The 16,960-nt window shown below is 57.5% G+C and overlaps 1 protein-coding gene across 1 annotated transcript; it reads left to right on the plus strand.

The window, feature by feature from the left end:
• Positions 1 to 6,694: 6,694 nt before the first annotated feature.
• On the plus strand, positions 6,695 to 12,283 carry IRX1 (iroquois homeobox 1). The gene is made up of 4 exons (XM_023218259.2): positions 6,695 to 7,245; positions 10,102 to 11,137; positions 11,489 to 11,561; positions 11,862 to 12,283. Exons 1-4 carry the CDS (start codon positions 6,970 to 6,972, stop codon positions 11,917 to 11,919), a joined length of 1,443 nt encoding a protein of 480 aa, XP_023074027.1. The 5' UTR covers positions 6,695 to 6,969; the 3' UTR covers positions 11,920 to 12,283.
• The last annotated feature ends 4,677 nt before the right edge of the window (positions 12,284 to 16,960 follow it).

Genomic DNA, 16,960 nt, shown 5'->3' on the forward strand with positions numbered 1-16,960 from the left:
ATTAAATTGTTTGATTATTGAAATATTAATGAGAATGACAGTGGAATTCAACCAAGTTGATTTGAGTTATTCTTATTTCCTATCTTCTTTTCAGGAAGAGAGTGAACTGCTCTCTGCCCCCTCCATAAACCCATGTGTAAATTTCCCTGCTGGCATTTCATCATGCAGCAGTGATAGAAAATTCTTAAAGCTGCATTACATGCACCAACTGTTGGCATTGTGTGGAGACAAATTGCCTTTGGAGCCTCTCAAAGTTGTAAAGGAGTTAGTTGTTCTTGCTTTTGGCAACCAAGAGGAAATGAGGTTGCCCAACAGTTTAAGAACTAAGAGTTTAGGTCAGAGTCTGGGATGTGGTACCTTTCATTGCTGTTAAGTTAAAACAAACAAACAACAAACAACAAATAAACAAAACAACAACTCCCTGACAGACTTCTTGTTGATAGTTTGAATGCCTCAGGGATCAAGAGGAGTTCCGATGGGAGAGACCCAAGGAGCGTTTGGGACTTGATGACTCGACTGGAGTCTTCTGAAGGAGGCATTATTCTGCTTTAAACACTTCTCGAAAATGAGTTCACTAATAGAGAACTGTCCTGACTTGCACCAGGAGGGGAAAATGGCACTGAAAGCAACATGAAATAAGTTTTAAGATAAGCTCGACTCACATTTTAGTCAAAGGATATTAATTTCCAAAGCGACTTGGGCACACACGTGCACCTAACAAGAGTGCACCTCTGTGTGGCCAGGGTCATGCCCACTGCCCTCTGAGCTCTACCCACCAGACTCTAACCACCGTCTTAGTTTTTGTTGGAGAGTACAGTAGCAGTCACTTACTCAAAGAGTTAAAATAGAACCCTTACGCATGCCTGCTTTTAAACTGTAACGTCCTCCTAACAGAAGTTCTTATCGGAGGTCTGCACCATACTTGGCAAACAAGACGTTCTACCTTTTAAACAAATAATTCATTAGGTAATTAAATTCAAGTGAGATTACTCTAATTAAATATACACTGCTGTTGAATCATAATTTCCATGTGGCCTAGTTAAAGATGAACAATCTCTTGTTCCTGACAAAAAAAAAGAAAGCTTTAAAAGAATTCCCCATGGCTGGAAGAATAGATATACACGCACTCCACAGAGGTCATTTCAAGAAGGCGGAGATGCAAACATAACGTGGAGAGGGGATGTCTCCCTGTCTAGAGATTCCAGAGCAGGTTCAGCTTCAGGCTGTGGGTTACGGTTAGAGGGACAAGGAGAGAAGCCACAGTGATCCCAGGGCGCTGGGTCACTGCGGGTGTGCACAGCCAGGGATCCTGGCGGGAGCCAGGGCGGTTTCAGCTGCATCCGATAGGCCCCAAGCGGGAAGCGATTCCGAGGCCAGAGCTGGCCCAAAGACCAGAGGACCTGAACAAAATGAAAAGTCACTTTGTTCCCCACGCCGTGCTCAGCCCGGTCTCCTCTAATGACATTAGGAGCCGCAGCCACGACGGCGCTCACGGGGGCGCAGAAGTCCCCGCTGGCTTTGATCCGCGCCTCTCCGCTGCCGAGAGCTGACAGTCGGCTGCGCAGCGGCCCCGCTTTCATTTGTCAGACACGCGTTTGCCAGTGTACCCGCGCAGGCAGCTACACCTGTACTGAGAGAATTTACATCGCCTTGCTTCGGGATGGCATTGATTTGGGACGGGTGAAACACAAACACAAACTAATTAAAAACTGCATAATGGAGCCCTACAGGAACAAGGGAGAAAAACAAATAAATACAAGTGCAGCTGGCACGGCGATGGTGCCTCTGCCCCCGAGCAACCGTCTGGTGACATCAAATTAGAAGCCCTGAGAACTCTCACACCGTTGCTGTTGTTCATATTGGAGGCATAATGGAAATGATCTGGTTAATTAAGGGGAGGTTTATAAAATATTTACGTGTGTGCACACGCATGTAATTCACTTCCTTCGACACTGGGGACGGCGTTGGAGCGGCACTCCAGGCCGGGCCACTGCGGTCCATTCCTCTGCCCTGCCTTTGTGGGAAATTCAGGCCCAGTGCCGCAGCTTTAGGGCCAGGGTCGCATTTGGTCCGCCTGCCGCGTTCTCAGGTGCGGTCCCCACGCTGCGGAGGAACTGGCTCCGCGATGCCTGACGTGGAGGGTACTCCCCTCAGCGTGAGACCGTCCTGCGTCCTTCGCTTCTGGGCGTTTCCTTCTGGGGTTTCCTCCTCCCGCCTGCCCAACTCAGCTCAGCTCGCCACCGCGTCCCCGAAGCTCTGCGCCCTCGGGGCGCTCACTGTAGACTATTCTTGGACCCCAGGGGCCACCAGTCCCTGCCCGGCGTGGCAGGAAAGCGCAGATTGCACACGGGGTCGGAGCCTAGGGAACCGTCGAGTCGCAGCGGCCGGACCCACCGGGGGTCTCAGCCGCTGGGGACTGTCTGACTATTGCCTCAAAGTCGCCGACCTGGGTGGCCTCCCAGCTGTTGCTGAGGGACGGTGCGAAGTCCTAGTGCGTTTTTAAGAGCCGGGGCGCAGCGCCAGACTGGGGTCCGCGCTGCAGCGCCAGGTCAGGCCGCCTCCGTCGCCACTGAGCCGCGGCCCAGGGCGAAGTCCTGCCATCTGGAGCAGACAGTGGCCAGTGTGAAGGCAGGAGCCCAGGTCTGCGCCACCCGTTTGCATCCCGCGGCGGGTCTGTGTAGCCTGATCCTCGGCGCCAAAGGCTGGTTCCACAGACGGCTTCCGGGATGATGCCTCCCCAGGCGCATCCTCCTTTTCCTTAGCGACTTCCGGATTGCAGAGCTTCAAGACCAGCGAACTGTTTCCCAAGAAATAAAATTGTAAACGAGGAAGCTGTTGGGTGTGTTTAATCTTGTCCTGATGTAAATATGCTCCAGGAGGGTGGGGCAGGGAGGGTGGAATCCTCACTGAGGGTTGGGAGAGAGAATAGGAAAACGATCTTCTCCAGGAATAACATCCCTCCCACTTAGAAAACTGACTCTAATAATAATGATAACAACAACAGCACCTTGCAAGTAAACTTTCCATCAAGCCTTAACACCAGCTTAAAAATCAAGTTAGCTTAAACTGCAGTTGTACACCAACGCCCATCTCCCTCCCCTACCGTCTCCGGCCTTTCCTCTCCTCCACGCCCAACCCCCACCCCTGCAGCCTGCCTCCTGCGCTCCCTGAGACACTCGCGCACTCTGCACAGGCTGCTGCACCCAGAGGCCTGAGTCTGTCCAAGTCCTGGACGCGTTGAAGGTCCTGGCTTCCCAGCAGGGGAGTCCCAGTCACCCCCCATTGCCGAGCTTCGCGGGGTCTCGCCAGCCTCCTGGGCCACGTGCCTTGGGTCCCCGGAGCACCGGGGCCCACGGGCTTCCGGACTGGATCCCCGGCGCTAAGCAGGAGGAGCTCCGATTCCGCTGTGCAGCGACCCCTAGACTTGGTTTTGTCAGGCTCCTCGTCTTTGTCTCTGGCACAGTGACTACAGGGGCAGCCACCGGTGCGGCCAGCTTAGCCAGGAGCAACCTCTGGAGCAGCCGCAGGGCCTGCCTCAGCCACCCACTTTGGAGGCAGGAAAAGTGGCTGAGGGGCCAACAAAGTGGTTCTCTCCTGGCTCAGAGATCCAGCGCCTCACGGTTGGGGCTTCGGTTTCCAAGACCAAGCAGAGGGAGCCACACAACCTCCCATTCCAACGTCCATCCCCTTCACCTGGCACACCTAAGGCCCCCAGAGGGATGGTCCTAGATGCCAGTGATGCTGAGTCCGGGTGGGGGCAGGGGCAGCCTCTTTGAGGGAAAGTTCAGACTTTCTCACGACATTTTTAAAAGGGCGTTCAAATCAGGCCCATGGGTTCCAGAGGCCCAGCCCTTCTGCCTGCTCCAGCATCTGAGGCCCTGGAGCCCTGAGCCCCACTGAAACATTTGCTTCTGAAAATGAGTGGCAGAACGAGTGGGAGGAAACTCTCCCAGGAGAGGCTGAGCCAGGAGATTCTAGCTCATTCTCCGCCTCTCCCCCTCTCTGATGGGATGCTTTGGTGGCAATTCTCTCTCTCTCTTTCTCTCAGTCTACCCTGCTTCCTAGTATCCTAGGTGAACGTTTTTGGGCCAAGGGCCAAGGAGAAAGAAGAGAGGAGGTGAGTTCGGGCCTGCCAGGCTTTGCTAGAACTTCCTAGAAAGGACTTCCTAGAATTGGTTTTAGGCCCAGGGGCCTGGAGTGCCGCCACAGGCCCCTGGCCTTGGGCAGAGAATGGACCACAATCTCCCCTTTTGCACCTTCGCAGGGCTCCGGGGGGTGCAAGTTACCCATCTTTGCTAGTGCCACTTCCCCAGGAACTGTGCAGTCCTCAGGCAGGATTAACAGGGCGGGGGAGCCTCCAGGTGGGGCCCAGTGGCAGCCACCCCACCCAGCTCCCTGGCGTTTTCAGGAACCTGCAGTCGTTTTGTGATGGCCAGTGGAGGTGATGCAGCCAGGGCACAGAGGAGTGGGCTGGTTGAGAGTCAGGATGAAGCCTCCACTCCCCTATTCCCACCTCGCCACAAAGCTCTGCCAGCTGCAGAGAGACCTGAGGCTTGCGGGTGGGGTGGGCGGTGGTGCTTTGTGTGTTGGAAGGAGGCAGACAAGCTGTAGATGAATCCCAAGGCTGAGAAGTGTCTCTGGACTTACATCGCACCTCATTCTCCAGGTCACACAAGAGGGTGTATCTCCCCTGTCACCCTGAAATGTGACACAAGTTTGCTGAACAGGACGGGGTGGGTGGGGCTGGCCCACTTCTCACCTACTGAGGCACATGCAATGGATGGATTTGTTTTGGGTATAGAGGAGAGGAGGTTGAAAATCGGAAATCCGTCTTAGGGTTAGAAGGTGTCTGGTGGTGGGCTGGGGAACAGGAAAAAGCTGCAGTTAGGGGCTTCCCGGAGTTGTGTCACCAAGAATCCACTCCGCACCAACCCTCCGCGCCCCCACAAACCCAGCCTGGAATCTGTAAAAGCAGAAAAGGAACCACAGAGGTTGTAGGCGGATTCCGGAGTTTGCAGGGGCGAATTGAGCGGGGGAATCAGCATGGCTAGGAAACAGTCTGACTCAGAGCAGGGAAATCAAGCCCGATGTCAGAGCTGGTTATTAGTAATTACTACTATCATGACCATTATTGTTGCTAATTATAGGCGATGTCTCACTGTCTGTCCTCAGGCTCAGAAAACCGGAGCCCTCCTGATGCTGCTGAAGTCCCTGGGCCTCCAGGCTCGGTGAAGAAAGGGAAGCGAGACAGGGGGTCAGGGGACCGCCAGGCGGGTGTCCAGGATACGGGTGGCTCAGCCCAACAGCAGAACAGCATGCCGACTCTGGCCCGATGGCCGCCTTCATCCCATAGCCCCAACCCGGCCTAAAGCGGGGAAGACGCCAGAGTGCGCTGCTGAAATTCCCGCGGGGTCCCGTGTGCTGCAGAGCGGCAGCGGGGTGAACTCCCGGCCTCGGCTCTGAGTAGGAGGTGGTTCGCAAAGTGGCCCCGGGAGCCGGGCCTGGTACCCGGTTCCCCACGGCACCGTCCGGACCTCCCCAGCCACGAGGCGCAGAAGTGGCCAGCCGGGGCCGTCCCAGGCTCAGGGAGGCGAAGAGGCCGGTGCACTTGGCATCTTCTCCCGGGAGCGGCACGGCCAGGCCCGCGGCGACACGGAGCGCCTCTGAAGTGCGCCGCTCCTGGCCGCGTCCTGTCGCCCGGCGAGGCTGAGAATGGAGAGGGGAGACGCAGGGAGAAGAGGGACGCGGGGTTGGACCCAAGACGCCGCTCAGTTCCCGGTCTGGTGGCGGCGCCGACTCGGGTTCGCGCGTTCCACACGTTTCCCATCTGCCTCTGCACACCTGGTGGACAAACCCTGCATCCAGGCCACGCCGTCTTCCCCCTTCGCTGGGGCGCGGGGGATGCTTCCTTCCGGCTGCCAGGGGGCTTTCTGGGTGAAGAAAAAGCCCCTCCCCTCGCATATCCCCCACCCCTCCCTCCGAGAACCCGCGGTGCCGACTGCGCCTGCTTCCCCCGAGCTAGCGACTTCTCCGCGGGGTTTGCCCTGGCTCAAAGTTTGCACAATTGAAAGAGCCCTCGGAGCTCGGCCGCTCCCCACTTCCCCAAGTGCGGCGAGGCCGGTCATTGGCAGACGATCGGTTACTACCTAGTAGGGGCCCAAGGGTACCCGCATCTGGAGTCAGGGGTGTCACGCCACGCCGGTTCAGTGGCTCGCGGAGACTGTCCGGGTGCACTTCTGCCAAAGATGTCCCCTGGAGGCACCGGCCGCGCGGGACTCGGGGGAGAGGCCGCTCCCTGCCCGCTGTCACCCGCGCCCAGGCCGCCGGCCCCTTCCCCGCTGCCCAAACGGTAGAAAAACAGACGCCGAATTGTTTTTGTTAAAAAGGGGACACACCTCGACTGCGAAACTGCAAACCCGGTGTCAGACAGCTGTAAACCCGTGTCGACAGGTTGTCAGACAGCCGCGGGGGCTGGTCGGGAAGGGGCCCGCGGCCTCCGGGCCCACACCCCGCCGCCCCGACGCGAGCGCCCACCGCAGGAGGAGCTGGCCCGGCCGGCGCGGGGCACCACGTGCTCGCGGGAGGGGCGGGAGCGGCCGGCAAGGGCGGGCGGGAGGCAGGGAGGGGGCGGGAGGGGAGCAAGGGGCGGGGCCTGCGCTCAAGGGGATGCCAATCAAAGCATCAACTTCAAATTGTGTCTGAAAGCCCCGCCGCCGAGCGGAGGGCGGCCGCCGCAGTCGGCGCGCGATCGCGGATCCGGGCGCAGCCGGGAGCCGGGCGCCTGGGAGCACCGGGCCGAGGAGCCGCGACCGGCCCCCATCTCTCGGCCCGCCCGAGCGCGCCCGGCTGGCCGCCAACTCCTCCCTAGACCCCTCGCGGCGCCCCCTGCAATCCCCCTCCGGCCGGCCTCCGTCTCCCTCCCCGCGCCTTTAATACTCGCCCGCTGCGGCGGTCGCCGAGTCCGCGGACATGTCCTTCCCGCAGCTGGGCTACCCGCAGTACCTGAGCGCCGCGGGGCCCGGCGCCTACGGCGGCGAGCGCCCGGGGGTGCTAGCCGCTGCCGCTGCTGCTGCGGCCGCCGCTTCGTCGGGTCGACCCGGGGCCGCGGAGCTGGGCGGCGGGGCGGGCGCGGCTGCGGTCACCTCGGTGCTGGGCATGTACGCGGCGGCGGGGCCGTACGCGGGCGCGCCCAACTACAGCGCCTTCCTGCCGTACGCCGCGGATCTCAGCCTCTTCTCGCAGATGGTGAGTGCGCCCGGCCTCCCCCGCTTCTCCTCTGACTCACCCGCGCCAGGGGAAGGGTGGCGGGTCGCCCAGGAGGGAGAGACGACGGGTGGACCTGGTCCGGAGGAGGAACTAGAAAGGTCCGAGGGCAGGTTCCAGGCGGCCGAGGCTGCGGCCCCCGGGGACGCAAGAGGGCGGGGAGGCCGGGCGGGTGACGGCTGGGCCATCTCGGCCTGGGAAAGCGGAAGGCCCGGGCCAGGAAGCGGGTCGCGAGAGTCCAGAGAGGCCGCAGAAGCAGGCCCGGGGAGTGCTGCCCGCGCTGGAGGTCGGGGGCAAACTGGCCTGGCTCGGCCAGGGCGCCCGGGCAGGCCCACGGGGTTCCTGCAGCTCGGCCCGGCGTAGCTTAGCAGGACTTCCTTTCCGGGCCGCGGGTCCCGCTAGCGCGGCCTCTTTAGTTTTCGAACCAAGTCTGGAAAACTTGATTTTCTCCCTCTTTAGCAGCTCCAAGATAGTTGTATCTGAGTTTGCCAGACAGACCCCTTTTAAGCCTAGTAGAGTCAATCAAAATAATGTTAACAATAGGGGTCCAAGGGATGGAGAGCTCTCTCTGTGGCGTGTGTGCGAATTTGAGTTTAAACAAAAATTAAGTTGCAATAATGTTTTGGTTTCTGAAACGGTGTTTGATTTTACTTTTCTAAGTTGCCAAAGTTTTCATTTCATTTGCACCGAAAGAAAAGCACTTTTCTTCCTTAGTTACATAATTGAGGATTAAAGAAAACAGTGTCCCTTGGTTTAAAATAAATGGTGTCCTCTTAGTCTCCCGTCCCAGTGGGTGTTAGATGTGGGGGGAGGCGGCTGCACACTTAATTCTCCGCAGGGGCATTGGCCTGTCTGCCGGTCCAAATGATCCATTTTCCTTGGTCTGACTGCAAGGTCGATGCTTAAACTTCGGACGGCTGGTGAATTGTGCTGCGGGCGCGGGGCCCTGGGAGGCAACCCCCTCCTGGGTCGCTGCCCGCGGGATAAAGCAATTTCCAGGCACCCCCGATATCTCCCCGCTCCCCGAAGGAGAAGCGGGGAGTAAACACCCGTCAAGTGTGCACAAGCAAAGAGCGGGTTTCCCTGTAACTTTTCTTGTAGTTTTGAAAGAAAGCGGCCCGGCTGCCTTTCAGGTCTCTTACTATCGAAAAAGATCAGCCCCCATTTTGTTCAGGCGGCAGGGAGGCCGGAAAGCGTTGAGAGATTTACAAGGTGTCCTTTCAAAAAGAATTCCCCGTGGAGACGAGGCTGAAATGTCTTCTTTACAATTACAACCAAAATAATCAGAAAAGCACAAAGTACATTTTGCAACGACTGCGTAAAAACGAAATCTGGCCGCAGAAACCTTTTCTCTGCGGCCTCAGTCACCGAACTAATTAGTCCAAGAAATCTTCTGGTCTTCACAACTTTCTCAGAGTCCGGAGCTCCCTTTGCTAGCATTGCAACTCGACCATTTTTACAGAGAGGATGAACACTTTTTACAGAAATTGCGAATGCAGTTGTGTGCCATTTGGGAACTCTGCCTGTGTTTGCGGGGGAGGGAGGGAGCTTCAGTGTGAGGACCTGCACCCTTTGTGGAGAGTTGGGAAAGGGAGATGTTTGATGTTCTAAGTTGTTTTTCCCCTCTAGAAGGATAATATGTAAAAATTATTCCCACCCAAAAGGTGTGTGTTTCCTCCAGCTCTCCCTCTGGTTCTTAGAGAGTGAACTCAAACCCAAACCCTGATTCTAGGCCTAGGTTTCCAAGCCATTATAATTGGGTGTTTGGAAGTCAAAAGATAAAATTGTATTTGAATGTCTGTCTGGGCAATTTATGGTAATAATGAGGCCTAATGAGGTTGTTAGAAAGATAAAATGTTATTTACCAAAAAACCTGATGGGATAATTTGACTTGCTGTGTTTTACTACTGATGATAAAAAGAATATTGATTGCAAATAAATCACCGCCTCTAAATGCCTGCAAACAGTTTGTGTTTGCTCCCTCCAGATCAAAGTCAAACTTAAGAGATGAAGTAACTGAGAAGAGGCCTAGGATACTGAACCGGTTCCCCTCCTGGCCGCCGGTTGCTCCCAGCCCTTGCGTTAATATTTTACAGGCTAAGACTTCCTTTTGTATTTAAAAAAAAAAAATGGTGTTTTTGTTATTGTTGTCGATGATGGCCGGGATTAAAATTTCAAATTACCTGTCACCACTAAAGACCTTTTACTGTGGGTAAACTATTATATGCAGATTAATTTGGAAGGCAGAGGACTGTGCTTTAGTTTTAAATTACTGGCGAATTTAGACCGGTAGAAAACACGGGATGGTTTATTTTGATTGAGCCCCCTCAGGGTCGCAGAGAGGAGGCTTGGGCTCTAGGCCCTTTAGGTTTGGAGAAATGGCTTTATCAGCTCAGTTGAAAGGTTTTCCCCTCTAGCTAGTGAAAGATAAACTTGGAAATGCAGGTTTCTCCGGCGGTTGGTGGTGGGAACACAGGTCGCCTAGGGAACTTGCAGGGGCCGCGCTTCTGTTGTGTTCCTCTGGAGACTGCACTGTTTCTGGAACTTTTCTAGAATGGCAAAAAAGATCTCAACGGTCGGTGAAAGGACAGTTCCTAAAGTCAGCTCCTGGTCCTGGCTCCCCTTCTCCCCAGCAGTGAACTGGGGGTGCCTTCCTGATCTGCCCAGCACAGCAGAGCCCAGCAAAGCGCCCGGGAGGCCCTCGAGCCCACTGGAGCGGCTACTTTCCACTTTCCCATCTTGGAGACTTATCTCTCTCTCTCTCTCTCGCTCTCTCTCTCTCCCTCTCTCTCCACTTCCCTCCTGTCTCTCCTCGATGGCTCTACCCTGTGGCTGCAGGGCTCGCAGTATGAACTCAAGGACAACCCTGGGGTGCACCCCGCCACCTTCGCAGCCCACACGGCGCCGGCTTATTACCCCTACGGCCAGTTCCAATACGGGGACCCCGGGCGGCCCAAGAACGCCACCCGCGAGAGCACCAGCACGCTCAAGGCCTGGCTCAACGAGCACCGCAAGAACCCCTACCCCACCAAGGGCGAGAAGATCATGCTGGCCATCATCACCAAGATGACCCTCACGCAGGTCTCCACCTGGTTCGCCAACGCGCGCCGGCGCCTCAAGAAGGAGAACAAGGTGACATGGGGAGCGCGCAGCAAGGATCAGGAAGATGGAACTCTCTTCGGCAGCGACACCGAGGGCGACCCGGAGAAGGCCGAGGACGACGAGGAGATCGACCTGGAAAGCATCGACATCGACAAGATCGACGAGCACGATGGAGACCAGAGCAACGAGGACGACGAGGACAAGGCCGAGGCTCCGCACGCACCCGCAGCCCCTTCTGCTCTTGCCCGGGACCAAGGCTCGCCGCTGGCAGCAGCCGACGTTCTCAAGCCCCAGGACTCGCCCTTGGGCCTGACCAAGGAGGCCCCAGAGCCCGGCAGCACGCGCTTGCTGAGCCCCGGCGCTGCAGCGGGCGGCCTGCAGGGTGCGCCGCACGGCAAGCCCAAGATCTGGTCGCTGGCCGAGACAGCCACGAGCCCCGATGGTGCGCCCAAGGCTTCCCCGCCGCCGCCTGCGGGCCACCCCGGCGCACACGGGCCCTCCGCCGGCGCGCCGCTGCAACACCCCGCCTTCCTGCCCAGCCACGGACTGTACACCTGCCACATCGGCAAGTTCTCCAACTGGACCAACAGCGCATTCCTCGCACAGGGTTCGCTGCTCAACATGCGCTCCTTCCTGGGCGTTGGCGCGCCCCACGCCGCGCCCCATGGCCCTCACCTTCCTGCACCTCCACCACCGCAGCCGCCGGTCGCCGTTGCCCCGGGGACGCTCAACGGAGACAAGGCCTCGGCCCGCAGCAGCCCCACGCTCCCAGGTACAGCTCCAGGGGGCCGCGTCCATCTGTACTCTAGCTGGGAATGCAGAGGCCTGGCTAAGTGTAGTGGCGTGAGGTGCAGCATGCGCTGGGAGAGTACCAGGCAGTGGCCTCTGAGCACTGAGGCTGTGCTTAATCCCTGCTTCAATTTAGAAAGCCAGACAAGGCCCTGGGGCTCTCCCAAGAGAGCTTTGCCCTACCGGCGGGCCTGCTCAGGGGTGGTGGTGGGATGACGGGTGACGTTTCTCGGCGAATCTGCCTGAGCATCAGGCAGGAGTTGGTGGGAAGGAGGCCTGGGCCCTCTCCCGCCCTTCTCTCTGTCCTAACTTTGCCTCTTCCGATCTCTCGCAGAGAGAGACCTCGTCCCCAGGCCAGATTCGCCGGCACAGCAGTTAAAGTCGCCTTTCCAGCCGGTACGCGACAAGTGAGTGCTGTTTGCTTTTGCTATGGGAGAAGGCGGTGGGGAGGTGGAGGAGGAGTGGTCGGGACTCGGGCGGAGCTGGCTGGGTGGCGTTGGGGGTCGCGCAGTCCTTGTTGAAGGAGCGCTCCCCTCCAGCCCTGGGCGCCGGGCGAGCGGAGGAGACTGGAGTTTCTCCCGAGCCGGGAGCCGCGCTGGCTATCGACCCCGCCCCCAGGGCTCCGCTGCTGGAGCCGGCGACGCCCGGCGCTCCGTCCCCCACTCACAGTGCCCCTGTCTTCTTGTCTCGCTGTGTTTCCCCTGCAGCTCTCTGGCCCCGCAGGAGGGAACGCCGCGGATCCTAGCAGCCCTCCCGTCCGCCTGATTAAGGGTCTTCTTTTACTTTTGCGGGGAGGGGGAGGGGGGAGGAGTTGGGGAGGGAGGGAATGTGGGAGGAATTAAGACAAATATTTCAGACTGGTGTAAAGGACAAATATGACAACGACGTCAAGGACTCCCATCCATCGCTTTCTGCAGAAAGGGGCTTGTTCGGTCCCGAGCTCGCGTCCAGGCGGCCAGGCCTCTACAGGCGGCTCCGGTGGCTGCGATTATCGGGTTCGGTAAATGCCCCCACATGCTTGTGTCTCTTTCCCCCCTTTTCTGTATATAGAGTGATTTCAGATTGTAAATAGCGCGTCAGCGAACTTGTCTAAATCATATATTTTTGTCTAATAAACTAAATGAAATGATGCCCCCTCCCCGCTCCTGCTGCTGTGTGCCTGGCCAGCGTGTGTGTGTGAGAGAGTGTGTGTGTATGTGTGTGTGTGTGTGTGTGTGGCAGAAAAAGAGAGAGGGGGTAAGAGAGAGAGAAGTGGGGGATACCCTGGGCGGGGCCCAAGGGCCTGTGGCTGGGGGAGAGGGGCTTCTCATGGGGGGCTTTTAGAGGCTGTTTCCACCCAAGAGGCAGGTGCTTTAAACATCTCTTGGTTGTTTGTGGTTGTTGAATTTTTAAATATTGTCAGTAGGGCAGTTTCTTGCTGGCAGTTCAATTGCTTTCAGAAACATTTTTCTGAGACATGATTTTCTCAGGACATGAATAAGTTCAATTTTAGGCAGTTTTACAAAACGATTTTATAGCATCGGTAAAAAGGGAGAAAAAATACTTTTTATTTGCAACCCCAGAGGAGAATTTCGGATTAGGAATCAGTTTATAACTAGTTGTCTCAACGGTGCATCGTGGCGCCTGGTCGTTTTCTGGGTTGAGTGTGAAAATAATGGAGTACGAAGTATTGCTTTGCATGTATTTTTAGTGGTTTGGTTAAATGAAACACCGGGAAAAATTGGAAGGCTCTTTAAAACTCCACAGATGGGCCGGCGCGGATGCGGTGCGGGGGTTCTCTGCGGCGTGAGGTGTGAACGAGGGACTGAGGCTGCGGTGGGAAGCGAGAAAGTCGAGGGGTCTTTGGTCTCCCAGGGAAGCCCCTTTACACTTGGGCTCCACGGACTGCGTCCTTTGCCCTCAGACGCGCGCACCGCGGGAGCCCAGAGGAAACTGTCCCAGATGGCCGCAGCGGGGAGGCAGCTGGGAGCAGCGACGTTGGGAAACACTCGCGGCGAGGCTGGCCTCGGGCGCTCGTGGGTGGGGAATGGCCTGGGAGCCTGGACATCGCTGCGGATCCGGGGACACCAGCAACAGTGGGTTCGGAGCGGGACACGCGCCAAGCGCGGCAGCCGGCACCTTCAGGAGGCTCTCCGGACCAGGCGCAGGGGCCTTCAGGGCGCAGGCGACTCTGCGTTGAATGCGTGAAAACTGAGCAAGCAAACATTTCCAAAACTGCCAGCGAGGATGTGGGCTGCTGGGAAAAGCGGTCTAGTGGGGACAGGGCCGAGTCCGAGGTCAGAGGGACCACCCTTCGCTCGCACCCCCAGCCTGTGACCCGCCCTTCCCGGCCTGCTCGAGACCCGCCGGCGCCAGTGCTGCGCGTGGGGACTCCGTGCACGGCCGAAGCTAGGGGGAAAGTCGGGGCACTGGGGTCTTTTCAGAGATTCCAGGGAAGAGGGAGGCTCGCGTGAAGATTAGGAGGCGCCAGTCCACGGCTCCTACTGGCCCCCGACGCCCGCATCTTTCTACAGCCCTCCACCCCGTTCCTGGTCCATGAAGAGGGGAAGGTCCTCTCCCTGCCCCGAGGCGGGAGGAAAAGCGGCGAAGAGGAGGCTCGAAGGGCGCCGCGTGGGGCATGTGGGCCAAGGACACTTGAGGCGCTTCGGGGAGCGAGGAGTGGGAGGGGTGGGATCAGCCGGGAGGAGCGGGGCCGGAGCGGAGTGGACCGCGGGCGGACGGACTCGGGCCCGGCCTGGGGGAGCAGCTCCGCAGTCTGAATGGACGTGCTCCAGGCGCCCTCTATGGTCCGAAAGCGGAATGCGGCCTTGACCAGCGCCGATCTGGCTCCTGGGGTGTGGTGCAAATCTGGGGTCGCTGGGCCTTGGGGCTCCCCGGGCACGAGCCTGGATTTGTAGTGCTGGGGACCGCTTTGTGTTCCAGGGCTGCAGCCACTGGTTCTTTGTGTGTGTGTTGGGGGAGTGCCGGGCCTGCAGGGTAGGCTACTGGCATTTGGAGCGAGGAAGTGAGCACTGGGTTCTGTCTGGGGTGCTTTTATTGTCCGGTGCCTTCCTTGCTAAATCACAGAGGTGTTTCTCACCTGCCCTCGGCCCTAGCCCTTCGTGGATCATCAGAGCCTTGGGCTCATCATTCCAGAGGTTCTGCAATGGGGTCCTAGAGCCTACTCTGACTGCTGGGCCCAAATGGATCTTGTGTCCTCAGCCAGACCGTGTCTCTAGAGAGGCTTGACCAGCTATGTCCTTCGCCTCTGATGAGGAATTGTGTTCCCAGCCACACAGGCATGCTGCTCAAGCAACCAAAGTGCTGTGAGATGCCTTCTGGGTGACGGTGGAAACAGCAGGTTGGATTCAGGTAGGCCAGAGTTCCCTGTCCCTGGGCAAGCTCAGCTCTTTAGTCACCTGAATCAAATTGGATGGTCTGTGCTGGCACCTGCTGCTTTGCACACCCCTATTTCCACCCTTTCCTAATTTTTTTTTCAATGCAAGACATTTGGGACCGCACCCCCACCCCCACCCCCACAGGAGCTGCTGCTGAGGTAGCTGGGCCGGCACATGCTCATCCTGGGGAGTCCTGGCTACTGAGCTGCAGTGGCCTAGAGTCCATGAATGGTCTGTGCACCTTCCTGAGAGCTAGGTTTTCCATACAGATCGCCAGCCTCGGAATTATTTTTCTCCAGTGAAAAGTTAGAAATGAATTTGTAATGGAGCATTGAAGGCATTTTTGTCCTTTGTGCACTATTTGTTTACATCTTTCCAGCCGTGGGAGCCATCTAAGTGTGCAGGGTCCCATGGAAGCACCCCACGTGCCTGGTGCTTCAGCTCCTGAAAAATCTGGAGTGGACATAGAAAATCCACAAATATCCTTTGCTTCTGAAAACAAAGCGCTGTTAGTTCTGGAGGAGCTTTCCGCCTGAGGAAAGGGGCTTCCCTACCTCAGCAGTGCCCAGGACGGTTTCAGAGGTGGCAGCTGCGCTCTGGCCAGCATGGAGGAGACAGTCCCTGAACAGACTAAGGGGAGATTGTCCACAGGACTAATTTCCAGACACAGGGTTCCCCTCGTCATCAGAATTGGTTTTCTGTTCCGGGTTCCCTTTTCTGGTTATATTGGGCTTTTTCTGGAGGGGTGGGTGTGTGCAGGGGAACAAGACACAGATCTGGTCCGGGGCTCCTGCATCTGTGTTACAGCCTTGGCAGCCCCCAGCACAAAGGTTGAGCTGGAGTCTCTGAAATCTCCCTGCTGCCACCATCCTGCCCACTGTCCTCCGATCAATTACATTCACCAGCACATTTATCTCGCCTGCAATATGGAGAATTCATATTCATATCTCGGTTTTAGTGGTCTGACACTGATTAATGTAATACGCACCTCGGCTCCAAGGGGTGCGCCACCGATGAATCATGCCCTATAAAGTTTCAGTCGTCCTTGTAGATGGGACTCTGCCAGAGAGCAGGGAAGCTGGAGTGAGGGAGGGAGGCAGAAAGGAGAGAGGACAGGGTGGGGCGTAGCACCCAGGGGTACCTGGGACAGGCACTAGCCTTTGACCTTTCAATGTGGAGGGTTCAGGCAGGCCCTGTCCTCTCTGCTTTTGAACCTCTCGCCTGAGAGGGGAATCCTAATTCCACCTCCCCCGCCACCCCAACCATGATGCCAGTGGGTCACTGGTCGCCTCTTCTCACAGGCAGGGTGTAGGGTGAGGTTGGGGGATCCAAATGGAGATGGGGTTTGTGAACTCCAACTTGGGACGACTGGACCACTGAATGCCCTTCTCAAAACGACAGGGCCTTGTTTGTTGGTGGGGACTGCAAGTTGGAGGTGGAAAAAAAGGGAAGGTAGCAGAGCCTAGGGAGGGTCGTCTGCAGGGCTCGGGGAGCATTGGCCCCACGGAGGAGCGGAGCTTCGTGGTTTCCTTGCAGAAAGAACTTGCAAGGCCAGAGGAACCTCCTGTGGTCAGTGGCCACTGCCTCTGCAACACGGGCCACACTGCAGGACCCAGCACTGCCACAGGAGTCAGCCAGGCTCTGAGCCCCCCGGAAAGGAAAGGGAGTCTTTGGGGAGCCGGACACTGAGTGCGCTCCCAGTGCCTGGTGACTTCTCTGTCCCCACAGAGGGCCCTGCCATCTCACTGGCCCCCAAGTCAGCATGTGGCACCAGGTGGGGAGGGAATGTAGGGTGGCCCTGGGGCCATAAGTCCAAGTTGGGGGCCAGGAGACAGGGCAGAACAAACAGTGGAGGGGGTGCATTCTGGGGGAATTAAAAAGCCCACCCAGCTTTAGGCATCCCTTGAGCCAGCGAGCATGGGGATGGGTAGACGTGCGGAAGAAGCGCAGCCCACTCAGGGCACCCAGCCGCCTTGCCCACTCTGAGACTTTTTCTGTGCCTTGGCCACCCACCCCCACGCAGGGACAGCCCTAGAGCAATGGGGGCGGCTCTAGGGAGAGGCCATGCTTTCCAGGTCTTCTCCAGCGCTCCCCACCAAGCCAGCGGCTCCAGTTATGACTCCTGAGCTGAGAGGCCTGCCAAGGTCATCCCGCGGGGACTGCTGGCCACCTTTTGTACCCCGCGACTGGTGGCTGGGCCCCTTCCCTCCTCCCAGAATAACGTCTGAAAATAGACCTCTTAGGGTGATCGTGGACGGGATCAGATGCCAAGGCCGTCCTGGCCCGGTGACTTCAGCAGTGGGATCCCTGGGCCTGGGGACCCCGGGTATTTTGAGGGGCCCAGGGAAATGGTTTAATTTTTTTTTTCCATATAAAAATACCCTGTAATTTTTGGGTCGAAGAAAATGTTATAATGTATATTAATATAT

This window comes from Piliocolobus tephrosceles, chromosome 4 (assembly GCF_002776525.5).
Source record: "Piliocolobus tephrosceles isolate RC106 chromosome 4, ASM277652v3, whole genome shotgun sequence".
NCBI classification, from domain to species: Eukaryota; Metazoa; Chordata; class Mammalia; order Primates; family Cercopithecidae; genus Piliocolobus; species Piliocolobus tephrosceles.

What these genes read in the sequence shown, in the direction of transcription:
- IRX1 (XM_023218259.2), top strand. Translation starts at nt 6,970, where the DNA reads ATGTCCTTCCCGCAGCTGGGCTACCCGCAGTACCTGAGCGCCGCGGGG. An exon ending in TCAGCCTCTTCTCGCAGATG is followed by an intron (nt 7,246 to 10,101) that starts GTGAGTGCGCCC and finishes CTGTGGCTGCAG; the next exon opens with GGCTCGCAGTATGAACTCAA. An exon ending in CAGCAGCCCCACGCTCCCAG is followed by an intron (nt 11,138 to 11,488) that starts GTACAGCTCCAG and finishes GATCTCTCGCAG; the next exon opens with AGAGAGACCTCGTCCCCAGG.